This window comes from Salarias fasciatus, chromosome 3 (assembly GCF_902148845.1).
Source record: "Salarias fasciatus chromosome 3, fSalaFa1.1, whole genome shotgun sequence".
Lineage (NCBI taxonomy): Eukaryota > Metazoa > Chordata > Actinopteri > Blenniiformes > Blenniidae > Salarias > Salarias fasciatus.
This window is the reverse complement of record NC_043747.1, coordinates 8103149-8123517: the sequence shown is the minus strand read 5'-3', so window position 1 is coordinate 8123517 and position 20369 is coordinate 8103149. Positions and strand designations below refer to the sequence as shown.

Below are 20369 nucleotides of genomic sequence, written 5' to 3'. Positions count from 1 at the left end.
GAATGAGATTCTGTAGCACCGTTCAGACACAAGAGGAGATATAGTGAAACTAATGTATTAAAGGATTTAAAAAAAAAATCTTGTTTATTGGAAAGTCTGAGCACATAGAAGTGAGTCAGAAGGAAGTTTGTTCCACAGACAGTTCGGAAGTGTTCATTTATCAGCAGCTGAACACGAAAATCTAATGAAACTCCAGCCTGGAAGGTTATAAAATCACTGCTTTCTTCTTGATTTCACTGTAAAACGGAGCCGTTCCTGTTCTGTCCTGTAGAAAAAGAAACCTGAAATTCACACGAACCCTTTGAGTTAACTTCACCGATAAAAAAACGGAAGATGAAGGAATGAACAGACAAACTCTGGACGCTGAACCAGGGTTTGTTTGACTTCAAGTCGGATGTGACGATCTGTAAACAAAGGTTTGACTTCATTCTTGCTCACGCTGATGAAACACAGCTATGCACACACTCCCTCGTCCTGAAACTAAATGAAATAATATAATTAAACACTTTCTATTTAGGTGGAAAATCTCATAAATATATTGTGATCTATTGAAATGGTGTGAAGATATCTTCATATAATAATTAAATATAAAACATTTTAAGCAACTGTGCAAATATATTTCTGAACTTTTAGCAATATTTTTCACATTGAGCCCGTTGGAAAGCTCCTCGAATCTGCTGCAAATACAAAAGAGTTCTCAAGTCACAGACGGTTTACTCAGTCCTGGAAACTTTCACAGTGAAAAACATAAAGCTTGTGAGGAGGAAATCGTCCCGTCCGTCCGTTCAGGACGCCTTGGGTTTGCGTCGGATCTTGGCGTTGATCCAGTCGATGTAGTTGGCCACCTTGGTGTAGACGCCGGGCTTGTTGGTGCGTCCGCAGCCGTCGCCCCAGCTGACGATGCCGTACAGGAAGCTGACGTCTCCCCGGGCGCAGGCCAGCGGGCCGCCGGAGTCACCCTGCCGACGTAAACACACACTGCTGACTCACACGCTTGAAAGTAAACAGCCTGCTGTGACATTTCATTGAAGAGGAGGGGGTTTAAATCGCTGCTCAAGTGCTGTTCCATCAGTGCAGGGGTGTTCAAGCTGCGGCTCTGGAGCCACATGTGGCTCTTCAGTCGCTCTGCAGCAGCTCCATGAAGCCTTCACAACACGGAACGTTAATAAACATTTGAGTACCTTCACAAAAGGTGTGTCACTAAAAGGGATTTTAAAAAAAAAAGGTAAAAGTAAAATTTCGAAAAATAAGGCGGAAACCATGAATGGGGGAAATTTTTATAATTTCTTAAAAAAACAGAATGTTTGGAATTGTTAAAGGTAGAAAATGTAAGCAAAACTATAAGAAATGAGGTAAAATGGTTAAAGGGATACTTCAACATTTTGGCAAATTGGCCCATTTAGCGCAATTCCTTAGTCATTTCAAACAGCAGACTTACTTTTTTTGTGAGGGCGAGCTGTTGTTTATCCAGAGGTGAGTCGGGGAAGGTTTTCGGGACGGACACAATGGAAGTAGATGGTATTTTGGTTCCCCTCGTCAAACTCATCAAATACAAAATCCAACAACCCCAAAACACTTTGGTGGACACGTTATAATCCGCACATTCACTACGCTGTGGAACACCAACAAATAATATTGTAGCGTTACGACACTGAAGCAAATACTGGGAACTACTTTTTTTTTTGAAATCACTACGCCCAGACGCCATGTTTAGTAAGTAGTTCCGTCTTAGCAATCTTCGCATAAACAACTCAATCTGGTAATTTTGCGTTAATATTCCACAGCGTAGTGAATGTGCGGATTATAACGAGTCCACCAAAGTGTTTTGGGGTTGTTGGATTGTGTATTTGATGAGTTTAACGAGGGGGAACAAAAATACCATTCACCTCCATTGTGTCCGTCCCGAAAACCTTCCCCGACTCGCCTCCGAATAAACAACAGCTCACCCTCACAAAAAAAGTAAGTATGCTGTTCGAAATGACTAAGGAATTGCGCTAAATGAGCCAATTTGCCAAAATGTTGAAGTATCCCTTTAAAACCGCAAAAATTTAAAATTGTTGACAAAAAAATGCTTGAACAGAGGAATGAAACTGTTCGAATCAGGTACAAGAATACATCAAAATATCAGAAAACGTTCCTCTATCACGAAGCAAAAACCATAAAAATACATCATAAGATGTAGTTTTTGTTTGTGCATCAAAACTTTTCTGAAACTTGCTGAGCTGGATTAGCCTAATTTTAAAGGCTCAATGTGCTTTGCGGCTCCAGATCAGTTTGATTTTTGTCGATAGTCCTTCTTCTTTCCACTTTTTCCTCGTTTACGGCGCTACGGAGTGTTTTCAGTACCTGACATGCGTCCACGCAGCCTCTCAGGCCGGCGCAGACCATGTCGGCCGTCACGTGGTTTCCGTAGACCTGCGGCTTCCTGCAGTCGTCGTGGTTGACCAGCCGCACGCCGCCCTCCTGGAGGCTGGAGTACCGCTCCGCCTCTGGCAGATCAAACACAGCAGAGAAACCCGGATCTGTGTCTACGGTCTTCCTGATGGGAAGGTAAACGCCAAAGCGGCGGCGGCGGCGGCGCTCACTCTCATGGCGGTGCCCCCAGCCGCTGATGGCGCAGCAGTAGTGGTCGGGGAAGGGGGCGCTCTGGTCGGGCAGGCAGATGGGTCTGATGAACTGGGTCCGCCGGGCGCAGCGGCCGTCCTGCTTCTTCAGCTTGATCAGCACTGAAACACAAACACACACACACACACACACGCACGCAAGCACGTGAAACCGGCTCCCAGAGGCAAATGGTAGACTCCGAGGCTCCGCTGCGTCAGCGTGTGAGTGTGTGTGTGTGTGTGTGTGTGTGTGTGTTTGGCGTCGGAGACACACACAGCTGCTTTGTGACGCACAGCTGTGCACACACACAGTGAGGAGAGTGTGTGTGTGTTTCAGAATGAGGCCAGGAGGTCTTATAGTTTATGAGTCACTGATGACATGATGTGTGTGTTGGGAGTGTGTGTGTGTGTGTGTGTGTGTGTGTGTGTGTGTGTGTGTGTGTGTGTGTGTGGTGTTACCGATGTCGTGCAGCGTCGGGTTGAAGACGGAGAACTGCCGGGGGAAGACGTAGTCCTCCACCCCGAACGTCCTGCTGTTGGAGTCGGTGACGTTGAAGAGGTGCTGTCCCAGAACCACGCGGATCTGAGACTTCAGAGGGCTGTGGACACACACACACACACACACACACACACACACACCTCCAGTCAATCACACGCCGCCATCATCATCATCAATACGAGCGGTCTGGAGCGTCCAGAGGAACGCCCGGGGAGCGAGAGTCCCTGAACGCCTCGGCACAAACGTTTCTCTTGGCAGCGGTTCGCTTCGCTTCGTCCGCAGCAGTGGCTGATGGGAAACGAGAGGGAAGGAAAACAGACACGACAGGCGGGAGAGAAAGAGGCCGGCCAGATGGCGAGCCGGCCGGGCTCGCTGCCGTCATTGCGGTATTCGCTTTAAAAACAGGAGATCACCGGGTTGATAAGACGGCGGGTTCTGGAGCGGCGCCACCTACTTAGAGAAGAAGCAGTGCGCCGCGGAGACGACCCAGCAGGAGGAGATCAGGCTGCCGCCGCAGAAGTCGGAGGCCCCGATGTAGATGGCCGCCATCCAGGGGTGGGTCCCCGGCAGCGCCGAGCTGCCGCCCAGGATGCGGGCCCGGGCCACCGACAGACGCTTCTTGTGCTTGGTCCCACACGCCGGGCCTCGGCGGGGCCGGGGCGGCTTCGGCTTCCTCGCCGGAGGCACGTCCAGGGGGTTAAACCTCCGAGCAGAAGCTGGAGAAAATCAAAACCGTAGTTATCTAAAAGCTTTGTGTGTGTTTTTTTTTTTCTAAAATAAACTGGAGTTTTTCTACAGAGCAGCTAAAGCAGGGGTCTGCAACTTCCCCACTTCCCACCAAGTCCGGCTTACCTTCAGCTCCAGAACACATTTAGCCTTCAAAATGAGGCCAAAACAGCCCGTTAAAGATTCATTTACAGTTTTGACACAAAAATCTTGTGTAAAATTTATAAAGTTTCAAAGATAATTCAGGAAGGTGAACATCTCATTAGATTGTGGCCGTCTTTTAACCTGATTTTAGCAATTTTATTCTTCTTTTTCAGCATTTTTTTGTTGATATTTTAAGCATTTCCACATTTTTCCCCCTTTTTATTTATTTTTTTTCTTTTCGAAACTCAATTCATCTGAAGCCATTTTAGCATTTCTTGTGTTTTTAGCAATTTTTCCCAATTTGACTTGTACCTTTTTAAGAGTTCAACGTCCTTCTGAAAATGACTCTGCTGTATAAATATAATAAGCTGATAACCAGAGCCACGTGTTGCAGACCCCTGAGCTAAATCACCGGCACTACTCCCTCTACTCCACTAGCTTTAAATACCTCTTCTGAAATGTCTAGCTCTGGCTGCTGGTTGAAATCCCCCTGGAAGAAGTGGAGAGGTTAGGCGGCGGGGTCTCGGGGGTCTGGGGGGGGGGGGTCAACATGGTCCAATGCCTCCCGTTTGTATCACGACTGCTTGATTTTTTTAATTAAACCTGGCATTTAAGAGTCTCCGACTGTCAAATAATCAAGGCTGGCGGTGCCGGAAAGCTCTGAATATTCACCGAAGCTTTGTATAAGGCCACGCTTGAGCAATGCTTCAGTTTATGGAAACAAAAACAGGAGTTCTGAAGCAGCAGAACCGACTAACGGAAGCTGAACCGTGGACTCACACTGAGGCATCAGGCAGGACGGCACGGCGCAGTACTCCCAGGAGATGGCGCTGTCATTTAGTGTGTAGCACCACGGCTTCCTGTCCCCATCTGGGTTCCTACACACACACACACACACACACACACACACACACACACACACACACACACACACACACACACACACACACACACACACAAAACAGAGTGCAAACACGAGAAATGGATCATATTTTAGAACAACTTCACTGTTTGCAGATGATTTATTTATTAATGAGTCGAGATTTTTAATCTGCGAAGATAAAAGTGTGTGTGTGTGTGTGTGTGTGTGTGTGTGTGTGTGTGTGTGTGAGAGTTCCAAATCCCAGCTTTCCTCTGATGCTGGGGACATTTTGGGACACACACACACACACACACACACACACACACACACACACACACACACACACACACACACACACACACACACACACACACACACACACACACACACACACCGCTCGCTGTGGGCTGCAGGGTCGCCATGGAAACAGCAACAGTTGTGGGGAGTGTGAAAAGGAAGAGAGATGGACGGAGGGCGCGTGTGGCGGCGATAACGCCGGGTCGTTTTCTAATCGCCGACAGGAAGCAGTCAGCATGCCGCTGGACGCTGGACGCTCTCAGAACCACTGGGATCTCGCAGCTTGACAGACAGAATTCTAGGAAGTCTCGGCTTTTTGCGATGAGCCGACTGTTAACAGTTTCGTTTTCGTTTTCTGATATTCTGTCATGTTTGTAACAGAAAGAACAGCATAAATCTTAGTGGTAGAGCAATGCAGGGTACAGCGGGTTCTCAGCAGCTCTGATTTGATTAGTTTTTTCCTGGCATTTGGTTAGAAAATGGGTTTGATACTGATCAGGATCATAACTCTTATTTTGAAACAGTTTTTAGTTCAGGGGAGTCCAAAACTTCTAAACCTGTGGTTTTTGCCCATGGGCCTTATGTTTGGCAGCAATTAAATTTTTTTTTTTTTTTTGTTAATTTGTCAGTTATAATCAGGGCAAAAACTGTTGTAAACATGCTCCAAAAGTCATAAAACTACACAAAAGTCACATTTTTAGGACAATTAAGTAATGAAAAGCTGCGTAGGACAGGGGTCTGCTGGGTGTGTTTCATAATTTCCATCATCATGCATGACACACAATGTGCCGCAGCAGCTGTGTGGAGGATATCTGAGGACACACACACCTGCAGAAGGCGTGCTCGCCCAGGCCTCTCAGCGCGGGGTCGGCCACCGTGCCCACATGGAGCTCGTCAAACAGCAGGTCGGAGTTCCAGGCCAGGCAGCGGGCGCCGGACTCCGTGGTGTCCACCACCCCTCTGTAGCCCGCCCCCCTGCTGTTATAGCACTCCGCCTCTGGCTCTGCACACACACACACAAATACACACACATGCAAACTGTTTCTTGTTTCCACACGATACAATCAAGAAATGCCGGCGTGCCGATGACGCATCGCCTCCCCTCCTTTCTCTTCGGTAATCAGCTAGAACTGCATAGACATGCACTTTCCACGCACGAGTCCACATTCCTGCTGCGGCTCACCCAGGTTGCAGCGCGGGCCGCCGTAGCCTCCCCTACAGTGACACACTTCCTTCCCGGTGGAGGTGATCAGCCGGCACGCTCCTTCGTTCCTGCAGGGGTTTTTACGGCACACTGAGGACAGGAGAGGACAGACACAGTCCAGTATGAGCAGTTAATTCCTTAAAGGAATTCTCCAAAGATTTTGGACCCATGCCCTTTCCCTATCATTGACAAAATGAGATAAGCTCATAAATACCTTTTTTGTGTCTTTGCGTCCAGCGGCTGGATCCCAGCTGTTAGCATCGTAGTTAGCTTAGCTCAATTGCTGGAAGTGAATAGGAGACAGAGCCGGACTGACGAAAGTGGACAAAATACTCCTTCCAGTGGTCCAGGGGACGGCGTATTAGCACGTGAAGTAAATCCGAATGGTTATAAAACATTTTAAAAGACGTGTTTTCTTTTCAATCCGTTTTGATACACACGGACCTGCACAAGCATAGTGCGGAAGGATATACCGGCGCACAGCGGCTGAGTCTACGGCTTCTACTGCTGTGCTCCGGTATATCCTTCCGCGGAGCACAATGCTTGTGGATCCCCTGGACCACTGGAAGGAGTATTTTGTCCATTTTCGTCAGTCCGGCTCTGTCTCCTCTTCACCTCCAGCAATTGCGCTAAGCTAACTATGATGCTAACAGCTGGGAGCCAGCCACTGGACGCACAGACACAAAAAAGGTATTTATGAGCTTATCTCACTTTGTCAATGATAGGGATAGGGCGTGGTTCCAAAATCTTCGGAGTATTCCTTTAAAACCAAACCTTCACTTGTTAAACTTCCTGAAATAAAGAGGAAAATTAAATTCATTGACCTTATGCTTCTAGATTTGGAGCTAATCAGGAGTGATTTATGCATCCAGGATGTGTAGGATACATAGAAAACCCTGCCAGCAGCATTTCCAGCTCTGCTGGGAAACTCTTATTTCTGATGGATCTGTGGAACATGCGGCTGGGGACGATACCAGAGAGTCCGTTCAATATCTGACTGCTTTTATGACAGTTTTTTCTCTCCTCCATCAGACCTGGCGCCCCTCTCTGGAGAAGCTCCCATCTCCCCGCCGGACTTCCTCACCTCCGTATCTCTCGGCTCAATTTTTAAGTGTCGGGATCGCACTGTTTTGGTTGAGTCTCTCTGCTTACATTAGCACTGGGAGGAAAACGGCAGAAAAGGAGCACTGCAACACGTCAAGCACCCAAAGGTAAACAGAGCGAGGGACCAACAATCAACGCAAATGCAAAAACCCCTGTTAATGTGATTCTATAGGAACACATCTGCACTCGCAGGAAATAATCGATATTTACTTTATAGTTCCTTTCTCCCATGGCAAATAGGAGAGTTTCAGTGCAGACAGCCGAACGCCCCCCCATCGCGGAGATGAAAGCAGCGTATGGACACTCGGGGTGTGTCTTAAAAACGCCCCTCGTTGAGTCACGGTGAGTCATGTAATCTGTCTTTTCTTCCACGGTAAAGTTACTCAGGTAACTATGGAGCTGAGATCAGAGGCGGCGCCGCCTCTCTCATCCCCCGCCAGGAGGCGATTCTGGAGGGAGGAGAGCCGATACCGATGCTTTCTGAAGCGGGTCTCACCTGTGTATCGGACTCGCTCGCACGCCGCCTCCCCCGCCACGCACGCGCACTGCTCCACGTTCCGCAGGTGGATGCGTCCCCAGGACTCTCCGGGGTCGTAGTGGCGCAGGTGTAGGGTTTCATAGCACCTCTCTGCGGCACATGAAAAGGTCCGTAACGTGAGAGCGGGCCGAGACGCTCGGCGGAGCGGAGAGGAAACTTGTTTTCACGTTTCCCACTTCGCCCCTTCAGTGAGCTTGTTTACACTCTCCTGACTGACGCCGTGACTCAAAAATCTGCACAGAAATGTACAGCAATCCCTTTACTGTGTTTAAACCTGCACCCAACGCGACAGTATTTTAATGCGCAGTTATTACTTTAGGATGTTTTTCCACACATGTGACTGAATAAGCTTCCAGTTATCTCGGTTTAATTGAGTATTTACTTTTATTACAACTCGCTCTATTCAGTTTTGCACATATATCTACATTTTCTAGCCATAAAAATCAGGCTTACAGTCTGTTTAGATTTTAGCAAAGCTTCATTTAACCCAAGTTTTTCTGCGTATTCATCGGTTCATTTCATACGTGGGTGATTTTCAAAGAGTGTGAGGAAGATGAAAAAGAGTGAAAGTGTCTTCATTATGCAGAAAATCAGCCTGTTGGTGTTGGTAAACTGGTGCATGAATTAAAGGGTTCTGAGTTTATTTGGGATTTTATGCTTTTGTAGTGAAAGTACAGTCGAGAGGAAAATATTGCCATAATATCCTGTCATGCATGAGATGAAAATGACAAAAAACAATCAATTATTACGGGTCTGGAGCCTCTTGAGGGCCGGTTTTGGACAACGGGCCTTAAGTTTGACACCCCTGGTTTAAATTTAAAGGTTATTCCGTCACTGTTCCACTTGTCCGTCCCACTGAAGATGGATCTGAACTGAATTAGACCCCTGAACTAAATCTTCGTTTCCCCGTTTCTCAGTGTCAGATTCAATCCTCATCATGCTTTCCCTCATCAGTACGTTTTGTTCTGCATGCTGGATTGTGTTACTTCGTTCTCTTTCTCGAGTTTGACCACTTTCCTCTCGTCACTCTGACTTCTGGTTTCTTCTCCTGATTTTGTGCCTCGTTGTCATGGCAACGACCCTGACCCATAAAGTTAGTTTCCCTGCTTTTAGCCCCTTGGCTGAACTGTTCCTCATTGCGTTTTGTGGGTTTTTTTGGCGGGAAAGTTGGATCTTAAACCGTTTCCTCGACATTTAACTAAGTGGAATGAAGATTTGTCGTCCACTCTCTAAACTTGGATGGATCGATGGAGGATAAACTGCATGAAACCTTAAAATGAAACACTCACGGTTCTGGCACCGCCGGCCGCCGAAGCTCTCTGGACAGACGCACTGGAAGGAGCGGCTGTTGGGGATCGGCTTGCACGTGCCGCCGTTCTCACACGGATTCACCCGGCACGGATCTGTCGGCAACGCAGCAAAGTCAACGACTGACTAAAAAAAAAAAAAAAACCACTACAGAGGAGGAGGAGGAGGAGGAGGAGGAGGAAGGCAGCACCGACCGTCTGTCCGCCTCCTCTCCGGCACGCAGAAGCCCCACTTCCTGTCCCGGTCGAAGTTGTGCGTGAGAGAGCACCTGAGGACGAGAAGCAGAGGCCGCTCGGCTGAAAATACGGACGTGAAGAGATGGAACGAAACCGTGGGAGGATTCAGCCGCGCTCAAGCTGCTGCAGAGAAATCCAGAGAGAAACGTCGATCCGAGGAAGAGACAGAAAATACGATCTGTGGCTGATTTACTGTTCATTTATCATTATATTTTGCTCATTTTATCCTGTTTTATGCTCGTTTTCTTGGTAAATTTATCTTTTAATTTAATTTTTTGACGCACTTTCACCCCAATTTGCGTCCAAAATTCAAATCTTAATGTATTTTTTCAAAATGGCAATATACCAAATATTTTGTTTTGCTCAAAGAAATGTTACCAAAGACAATTCTGGGTCAAAGTCTTGAACAAACTGCAACACGGCCTCTATCATTAACCAGCAGCTGCACTAAGTAAACACGCCAATTCTCCAGGAAAAGGGTGAAAAAGCCAGTTGTGCTTTAAATAAACACACAGGTTAGCAGGGTTTCAGACAGCTGACATCCTTCCCCCATCACCCCCGCTTCAGCCTCTGTCGACCAGCCTCTGGATCTCGGCGGTGTAGGTGTAGGTGTAGGTGGACCGGCGCGGTTGGCCCATATATAATTGCCGTGTGCGTTGCTACAACTTGCTGGCTTCCACCCTTCCTGACGTCATGAACAGAAAGCCCTTCAGCAAGTCTTGTTTTTTTTTTTTTTTTTTTTTCAAAATAATGAAAAGGAGATCAAGCAGTGTGATGGTTTTACGGCGGCAGATGTTCACACAGCCTGAGGGCTTGATGCAAAGCAGATCCAGCAGTTTCTACACATCATCTTTAGAAACATAATAGGGCTGAACGATATGTGGAAAATACTAAACTGCGATATTTTCCCCCCAATATTGCAATTGCGATTAAATATGTGATTATTATAATAAGCTGGAACAAGTTAGAAGGGTTCAGTGTTGGATAGTCCACTTTCTATATGAACTAATTCAAACTGAGCGCCGTTCACATCTTCAGGAAAACGAAAGCAATTCCTCAGTGCCACCATGTTGTTCCTCCAGGTTTAAGTATCAGTTTTGCGTTCGATTATATTGCGATAATATTGCAAATGCAATATATCGTTCAGCCCTAAAACATAACATAAGACAGTAATGGGATCAAAGGGATGTTAAATCTTTTCAGCTGGTTTCCTCATTAAAGTCCGTGTTAGAAGGCTCTGATGAATGAATGAAAAACCCCAATCATCCTCCCTTCAACAAATCCCTCATGCGGTGGAAAAAAACTCCGCTTCTCTTCGTCTCTTATTATTTTTGGAAGATTACGCCAAAAGCACATGATGTAAGATGTGAGTGACGTCGAGGCGGAGTGTGATCTCCGAGTGTGTCAACACTTCTCCTGCCTTTATCACGCACATCAGTGATCGTGTTTGCGTAATCGAACCCGCTGAAGGAGGCGAGCCGGCCCGGAGGACTCACCAGGGCCGCGAGGACAGGACGCTGATGCAGTGGTGATGAATCCGCCCGCCCTGGCGGAACGGGAACACACACTCTCGGCCCGTCGTGGTCACGACTGGCAGGAGGAGCGGGAGAGGAGGGAAGGTCAGATATCAGACGGGGCGGTCAACATTTCACTCATCCTCACTGAGCTTCCTCCAGGAATCTAAACACACTTTAGACCTTTTACCACTTCATTCAGGCTTGTCCAAAGTTTTTATGAAAGCCACATGCAGAAAATATGCAAAGACCGAAGTTATTATCACAGCAGCTCAATCTGATGTTAAAACCCAGAGGTCTGATGTATTCGGACATGTTTGGACCACGGGCCATAGTTTGGACACTTCTGGCTGAAGCAGAGTCATACAGCTGAAATACACTGTAAAATATAACAAATTGACTTTACCTCATTTTTGGAGGCAAGTTTCCATAATATTTTAAGATTCTGTAGATTTATTAGGATAAATCAGGAAAGTTGATTATTTTAAGTAAGCATTGCTTTATATAAGAAGAGCTCACTCAATCTGAAAGTGATGCTTTGTGGTAACTTTTGGTTTTTGATTCAAGTTTAAAACTGCATTTAAGGAAAACACTGCATTAATGAATTAATGAGCACTAGATTAATTTAAATAAGATTATCTGGTGCAAGCTGCAATAAAATAGTGAGTTTATTCAAATTAAAAGCAGGGAAACGATGATCTGCTCTAACTTCTTTTTTCTTTTTCTTATTTGACCTTAAAGTGCAAAAAAACTAAATTGTCACAAGTTGACATAAAAGCTGAGTAGACTTCAGTAAAGAGTCTTTAATCAAAATGTGAATATTTACAGTCTGGAAGATGCTGGGATCATTTCCAGCTGAGTAAAGTAGAAGATATGATCAATGACAGCGGAGAGTTTGGATGAGTTTGTGCTGGAAGATGTTTTCATGAGGCCTGGACTTGTTTATCAGCTGGAAAGAAGAATAAGTGCAGCAGGAGGACAAAACGCTTCCTCACCTGAAGGGAAACCAAACAAGCGCAGAGTGGAATCGGCTCAGTGCGCATCCAGACTCCCTCCACAGCCGCTATAGTTTAAACAAACCCCCCTAAAGCTGTCCTAAACCAGCTCCAAACGCAGACATGACGCTTAAAACACACCTTTCCGGCTGTCCGCGTGCGGGTCCTCGGTGGTCGGCGCCTCAGTCGTGCGTAATGACGCGCGCTGGAATAAAGCGAGAAAAACTTCCTTCAGGAGTTTTATCTCGCGCACGGGAGAAGAAGAAAAAAAAGGGGATGGGTAGCAGTCGACTCACCGTGCCTGCAGTGAAAACGCACGGCAGGAGCAGAAGCGCGAGGAGCGTCATCCTGACGGAGCGTGGTTTCCCCCGGTTCTCGCGCGGAGCGGCGTCCCGTCACGTTATATCTGTCACTTTCACGGCGCGCGGTCCGCTTTTGGTCATCGGAAACGCGGGAAACCCTGCAACAAGTGTTGTCCTGCCGCTCGCGGCTCGGGGCCGATGCGTCATGAGGCTCGTGCGCGTCTAACTCGGAGGCTTCGTCCCACATCCATCCAGCCCGGGGCTCCCCTCACCTTCATCCCGGAGGAGGAGGAGGAGGAGGAGGAGGAGGAGAAACTTTCCAGGGTAAAGTTCAGCATGCATGTAAGATCTGTTACTAAAAATAGCTTCATGCAAGGAGGGACTCAAGGTCCAGGTTGAGAAGGAAAGTTAGTCTAGTTCATAGTTTTTGCTGTGAATGGATTGTTTAGAAGCACTGCTTACATTTCAAAGCAGGAAAGTTCTCCGATTTGATCACGTGACAGTGCCCAGACCTTCACAGATGGATGCAGCAGGCTGCTGTCAAAGGCTGTGATTGGGTCACATTTTACACCATTAGTTTGTTTATTAAAGAGTTGGAATTGAACATTTTGACTATTTATTGGATGAACTTCGTATTTGAGGACTTGTGGATGATTTTTCCTTCTAAACTGAGAAAGGAACATTGAATTAAGTCTTTGAATACAGCGAGTCAGCCATATTTTATGTGTCTTTGGCAATAGAAGATATTATTTGACAGCTGTACTCCATATGTAGGCAGTGTTTGAAGCATTATTTGCGTTTTTTTTTATCAAAATGATGAAAAACACGAGATTCTGGTCTTTTCTCTGTCCTTTTGAAAGAGATTTGATCATATAGATATAAAGTATCAAAATATTCTTCAATAATAATAATAGTCCCTTTTTCCAGTTTAGATATTAAATAAAGACATAATCATGTTTTTACAAGTAGAAATTCCGATTTTCACAGGTAATGAGCAATAAAATCAACATCATAATGCTTTTCTGAACCAAGCCTACGTAGTACACTGGTCTGTGCAACTTTCTTTATCACTTTATTAAACCTGATAGCATCAACTTTATCTATAATTATGTCATACTCTGTGCAGAATAAACTATTAGTGCTCCAGTCACTGACACAAAGAGACTGTGGCTGATCCCAGGTCAGCAGGTAACCTCACATGCAGGTTTTTGGACCGTGGGAGGAAAACGATGTTCCCTTTTCACCTGAAAACCCGACGTCGCGACTGCTTTTGTAACCCGTGTGGTCTCCAGTTTCACACCTTAATGGTTTCAAAACGCGTCTGCGTAATCCAGGTGTGTCCACCCAGCATGCATTGTGCCAGAGGTTGATCACGGTCTCAGGCGTGGCGCCGCAGCGCCCGGAGAGGCCCGGGAACTGTCAGCATTCCAGCAGTGACATGCTGCATCAAGACCAACGCTCCAGACCTGCGATCCAACCTCTAATTTCCACCAGCTGTAATAATGGCTTTCCAGATGCGCGGCTAAAAATACAACGCTACGGCACTTCCACACTCCACAACTGCATGATGGGAAACCGCTGAACTGAGGCCGGTAATTATTGACAAGTGAGAATATTCAGAATTAAAAATATGGGACATTAAAAAGGAAGAGTCAAGAGTGTCCTTCAGCTGGAATTTCAACCATTCAAAGCTTTTATCTTTTTAATAATTCATCAATTTGGACAACCTCAGACCACAGAAGCAGGAAGTACAGGTAAAACGGTACCGTCGGGTCGCAACTGCAAAACAATCAAAACAGTCAAATATCCAAGAGAAGTGTGGTTTTCTTCCTGTTTGAAAATAAAAGTCCAACAACGGCAGCTACTGTTTCCTAATAGGGCCGCGACACACAACTGGTTTGTCTTTCTTTTTTTTAACCCTGAGTCATTTTTTACACATTAAAACTTCATCATAATCATTTAAAAGCTTCGGAAATCGCTCATGGTTTCCAGCCAGTTTGTTGGCTTATTCCCTTTAAATAGCATTTGAGTCTTAAATCCGATTTTTTTCCTCCTTGTGGTTCAAAATAGAACTTTTTTTAACACATATTTATCAAACTATACCAAAAGACAAGAAAACATCACCGTCTCAAAATTACAACCGATACTAAAACTCAACCAAATATACAATATCGATGAGCGGAATGTGGAGGAAACAGACAGCTGGTGCATGCAGCTCTCAGACGGCAGTGCCTCAGGCTTCCAAAGTGCAGCAGTGGGGGGGGGGGGAACAGGGGGGACCCCTTTAGACAATCGTGGCCTTGTAGAGGTCCGCCTGGCAGCCCTGGTCCTCCGGGGCGCTGCGGCCGTTCTGGCCGGCCCTCATCCTGCTCTGGCAGTGCCGCAGCTCGGCCACGTAGCCCTGGAAGCTCAGGCTGAGCTCCGGGTCGGGGTTCCCCTCCTCCAGGTGCACCCCCTCCACGTCCATCACGTCCTGGGCCGGCCGGGCGGCGTCGGCAGGCGGATCTGAAAAAGACAGAGATTTAGAATGAGCAGAAGCATCAATTCATTCACACAGCAACACACACACACACACACACACACACACACAGTCTCGACAATGTGAAACACAACAACGTCCCGAAACCGAAGCCAGAATTTCCTGCTAGTAGCTGGATGGTGGTAAACCGAACGCTCTTCGCCTGGTTTCTGCCGTTCCTGGTCGTTCTCTTTATCGCTACGGCAACGATTCAAGAAAATCGATCAGGGTTCAATATACGTAGCAGGAGTCGTGCTGTGTTTGGTTTTTAGGCCCGCAATGGGGAAATGCACCACTGACTGAAGTATACTCTTTCCCTGAAGTCCTGTCGCTGATGTACCAATGTCGCCGCCATCTTGAATGAGGACCTGTTTCATCGAAGGACGAGGATTGATTCGAATGAATAATCAGAACTCGTTGAATTCAGTCTCTTTGTTTGCACTTTATGTCTTACAAACATGTAGTTTGAATCGAGGCTGTTTCAGTAGATTAAAAATGTAGCATTTCAGGCCTCCAAGCACAATGGAAGTGAAAGTACTGAAGGTGAAGACCCATCCAAGATGGCGGCTGCACTGAATCACGAGCATGTATCTACACACATTCAAAAAAAGTTATTTCAACAAGGATTTAGTTTCTTTTTGTACATAGCAGTATTCAAATGTTGTATTGAATCTGCACTTTTGTCAATTAATATATTTCTTTTCCTCACAAAAAGCAAAATTATGATTTAATAAAAAAGAATTGGATCATTTAACAAAATGATCAACTGATTAAACAAATCCTGATAGTGATGGTTATTGAGTTATTCTTGTCGACAGTTAAACTTGGTTTAATGAATTTAATTCACTGCTAATGTGAGTGACAGCTGCTTCCAGTGGAATAATTACAGCCGGATAAACGAAGCGCGCTGTGCGGTCAGGATCCCGGAGTCGTTTGACTTTCGAGCAGGATTTCACAAATGAAGCCATTAGTGCAAAAAAAAAAAAAAAAAACCCAGCAGCGTTCAGCTCCAATTTATCCGAGCCACACATGACGGGAAGAGGCAGCACGGTTTGAACACACGGCCCGAAAACCAAAACAGGGAGAGAGAAACGCTCTAATTAAAAATCCAGAAGCCTGGAAAAAAATAGTCACAACTGTAGATTCCATCCTTTAACACTCTTATTCTGAGTGAGATTTTAATGATGCCACCTCATTAAGAAAGTGTCAGGATTTATCAAAGTGAGAAATTTGCAAAATGTTGTCGAGTTATGATTTAACAATGAAGCCATACAAGAAAACGCTGCCTGGAGTTTTTATAAATCAGTTCAAGCTGAATTTAACGTGTTTAATTCAAATCTCCTTTTACACTGTCATGGTTACACACAAAGACCTTTAAGAAACCTTCCATTTAAACAAGTTTGCCTCATTTGACAGTTGTGTAGTTGTGTAACGTGGACAGATGTGGTCCAGTGACTTCCTCCTGAACTTCCTGGATTCACATCCCAGGTCACGGAAAAGTACCGAGACAGGTCAGGACGGGACGGCGTCCGTGTCAACGTCAGATGGTATATTTATGAAACACGCAAGGAGAAGGCTTAGGAAAGGAGGAATCGAGGTATAGGACGGGACGTAGCTCATGATACTTCAGCAGAAATCTGTCACGGGGGTTTTCCAGAGTGTGTGAAGCTTTGCTGACGCTGCAGTGAGACGGTTCTGCCAAATTAACAACACTCTCCTATTGAGTGGGCCGGACCTTTAAGACAGCGGGGGCCATCAGAAACCCTTCAGTCTGAAACTTTAAAGAGTTGATGAAGATGTCTCTATTTTCACAAGTACTCCCAAAAAAATGACTGAAATTTCAACATAAAGGCAATTTTAATGGAAACTTCTTCTCATCGTGGAGTTCAGACTATCTGCTCAGGTCTCTGTGTTGTCGTCTTTGCTGCTCTTTCAGGATTTCTTAAAATAATCAATGTTTTCTTTGAAATGTTTGAAATGTTCTTGATGATTTGATGAGCCAGATTGGTGCCTCTTGCGGGCCACTTGTAGCCCACAGGCCATATGTTGGACACCCCTGCTGTAGCTGGTTGGGTGAACAAGATAGATGCATCAGAGTAACACAACAGTAAAAAATACACACTTTAAGGCCAATAACAAGATAAAATGCACAGATTGGTGTGTTCATGTGTGACACCATCAGCGTGTTTTTAGAGATAAATATAACTGAAGTTTCACCGACCAAATTCTGAGGTTCAGCAAAATAACTACAAACACACATAAGAAAATGTGAAAACACTAAAAGTTTGCCTTAAGTATTTTTTAAATGTTGTAAGACTTGAGTTAGTTTATCCTAACAGTTGAAGTGGCTTCAACCCCAGATCATTTTTTACAGTGCAGATGAATCATTCTACGATTTAATGAGCGACCAGCGGTTAACTGTTAACTGTGCTCAGGAAGGAATGCTGTGTTTGAAAAGTGTCCCTGATCTGCCCTGATCTTCACTCACACCTGGAATTTACCTGCATGAATCCCTTTAATTCACTTTAATTATAAATTGTGCTGATAACATGACACAACAGTTCAATTCATTATGGTTTCTATGTTAAAAAAACAACAAAATCTGAGATTCTAGATACTCTGAGCAGGAAAAACAAACAATCAGTTAAAAGGAGACTATTTCATGTACGATCGTCGTTTATTTTCTGTTCTCCTTTATTACTTTGTAGACTGAATGACTTTGAGATGCAGAGTTTGAACTTGACGCTGACATTTTTACATTTTGCTTAATCCGTCTTCGGGCCTGGACACGGCCTGACTCGGGGTCAGCGGCGGACGGTGAGCCGGGCCTGGAGGATAAACCGAGAGCCACATGGTTCCTCCGGTGCTGAAAACGAGCCGTTACGAAGGTTTACTCCCAGATAAACGAACACGCCGAAGAATCCTTTCATCTCAGACTGAAGCAAATGGGCCGAGCTCACTATCAGCTACCAGTCACTGCAGGCTCAGTGCTCCTGCAAATCCTTCAACCTGCGCTGGCAGCTAGTGTACACAGTGTGATGTCGCCCCCTAGTGGACACTGAGGGCCCAACACCGCCACGCTGGAGACCTGGAGTCCGAATCTGCATTTAGATGACATTATAGTTTGAAAATCTGAATTCTTAGATGAGTTTAATCTGCGTTGCTTATAAAGAAAAAGGGATAAAGCCGAATGATGTGTATAAAAAGATATTTTCTCATCGTAAATCCTGCTGGAACAACGGTTTGTAGCGCTCCTCTCCTAAACTTTTCCAGAGTCTAAAAGCGGGCCGTGGAGGCGTGCTGCAGCAAAGGTGGCAAACGCCGTTAAAAATACGGAGCCGGCGCTGAATCACACACCGTGCTTCTATTTCAGCGAGCGGGAGAGACGGGGGGGGGGGCAAGGCAGTAGTGACAGTTTCTATCTGTAGCTCCGTCAACTGGTGGAGGAGGTTACCATGGCGCCCGGTGGTGGGAAGAATCAGCCCGACGCACTTAGCAACCGGAGGAAGGAGCTCTCTGTGTGTGTGTGTGTGTGTGTGTGTGTGTGTGTGTGTGCGTGTGTGTGTGTGTGTGTGTGTGTCAGAGGTCACGTTCACGCTCCGGAGTGAGAGACTTGAGAAGGTTTGCTGGCTTTAATTGGAGACTGTCAACCATCACCAACCAACACCATCCCACACACACAACACACACACACACAAACACACACACACACACAAACGACGGGAAAACACACAAATCAGCCCCAAGCACCATGAGCCAACAACTCAGCAAACAAAAAGACCCGCAAAAGGATTCACCGTGAACCAAAAGCTACACACAACACAGCGATGGACCCACAAAGAGATAATGAACAACTCAGGAACACCAGTACACACACACACACACACACACACACACACAGCGAGGGGGAGATGAGGAAGCTGCAGAAGACACCATGCGGCAGAGCGAAGGGAGAAACGGGAGAAGGGATGAGGAGGCGGCGGCGGCGGAGAGGAAAAAAAACGGATCTCACAAATGCTTTAAAAAGACAGACAAGAGTGATTTCCAGTTCTAACATTTATTAGATCTATTCAATCACAGGTACAGAGTTCATTGGCAGTGGTTATCTACAGACAGGCACTTCAACAATGTCACCGCCGCAGCGCCGCTCCGCCACGCTCACCACAGTTTTAGGGAATTTTGTAAGAAAAAGAAAAGTAGCTTTTTGACGCTGACATTGTTGAACTGCTCTGGACTGAACGCAGTGGGATGGAGAGAGGACTGATCATCATTCTCTTTTCGGGTCCGAGACGCCAAAAACCCCCCCTCGCTTTCAGACGTTCCGAACACGACTGCAGCTCATTAGACTGAATTATGCACGAGGGTTATCACAATACCAGAACTTCTACATGATAACCGAAGAAAGAAGCGACACGGCGACGCCTTCTTTGATACCACCGTAAAAAAAAAAAAGACATTTTAGTCGAATATTTTATTTCCACCAGATGTCGTACATCCGACTGTCGATTTGTTGTTGTTTACACGCGGTATCAAAAAAAAGGCGTGACGGTATCGACCCAGCGATGCAGAAAGTCATCAATACTCATAAGATCATGCACCAGTAACAACAACAACAACAACGCAGGAGTAGATATTAAACAGCTCGCCTGTGTGTGTGTGTGGGGCGCCGCCGCACCCGACCAAACACACACACACACACACACACACACACACACACACAGTGTATTTACAGTCCGTTTCAGTCCCGGTTGGGGCGAGAGCCGGCATCCATCCCTCAATAAAGTGCTTCAGAGTTTTCATGAGAAGTGGTCCGGACCACAGGGTTCACACACACACACACACACACACACACACACACACACACACACACACATACACACACGCATGTGGAGCAGTGGGCTGTTACGCTCTAGAAATACCTGCAGAGGGTTTTTCTTCGTCGGGCGGGGCGCAGGGCGGCGGCGGGGTGAAGTTGGCTTCCGGCAGGCTGCTCCCGAACGACGGCGCCGACGACGACGACGGCGGCGACGGCGGCAGCAGGGTGCTGTTGGGGCTGCTGATGTCGCCCTCGCCCACCAGCGTCAGGTCGCCGTGCGCGTCCTCCTCCACGGTGCGCAGCAGGCCCGGCCGGCCGTCCGCGGGCCGGGAGATGGGCGACAGGTGGGTGCCGAAGGTGGGGTGGCGGGGCGGGGGCAGCAGGCAGCGCCGGGGCCCCGGCGGCCCGGCGGCGCCGGAGCCCAGGGACGAGTCCAGGCTCTCGGAGCGCAGGCCGGAGCCGAGCAGCCCGCCCCGGTGCGGGGGGGCGCCGTTCTCCCGGCCCGGGGTGGAGCAGGCCAGGTCGGAGGAGACGGAGCGGGAGGGGGCGGCGGCGGGCGCCGCCAGGCGCAGGAAGTCGGGCAGCACCAGGTCTTCCTTGCTCAGGAGGCCGCGCTGGTCGTTGGCCCGGGTGCTCTGCGCCCGGCTCAGCAGCTCGAAGAATTCTGCAAGACAGGAAGCGGACCGGCGTGGGACATCGGCGG

The 20369-nt window shown here is 46.9% G+C and overlaps 2 protein-coding genes across 2 annotated transcripts in view; both read right to left on the bottom strand.

Moving 5' to 3' along the window:
* Nucleotides 1-250: 250 nt before the first annotated feature.
* hgfac (HGF activator) lies at nt 251-12572 on the bottom strand. Its single transcript, XM_030086846.1, has 14 exons — nt 12327-12572; nt 12172-12235; nt 11018-11111; nt 9480-9553; nt 9267-9380; nt 7936-8067; nt 6315-6425; nt 5960-6134; nt 4753-4850; nt 3557-3818; nt 3063-3202; nt 2586-2726; nt 2347-2489; nt 251-959 (listed from the first exon to the last, which is right to left on the bottom strand). Exons 1-14 carry the CDS (start codon nt 12375-12377, stop codon nt 786-788), a joined length of 1773 nt encoding a protein of 590 aa, XP_029942706.1. The 5' UTR covers nt 12378-12572; the 3' UTR covers nt 251-785.
* Nucleotides 12573-14028: 1456 nt separating this feature from the next.
* The window catches only part of rgs12a (regulator of G protein signaling 12a), a 32857-nt gene continuing 26516 nt past the window's right edge, over nt 14029-20369 (bottom strand). The window contains 2 exon segments of the mRNA XM_030086836.1: nt 14029-14837; nt 19770-20330. Of these exon segments, the coding sequence (XP_029942696.1) occupies nt 14617-14837; nt 19770-20330 (782 nt within the window). The 3' untranslated portion in view covers nt 14029-14616.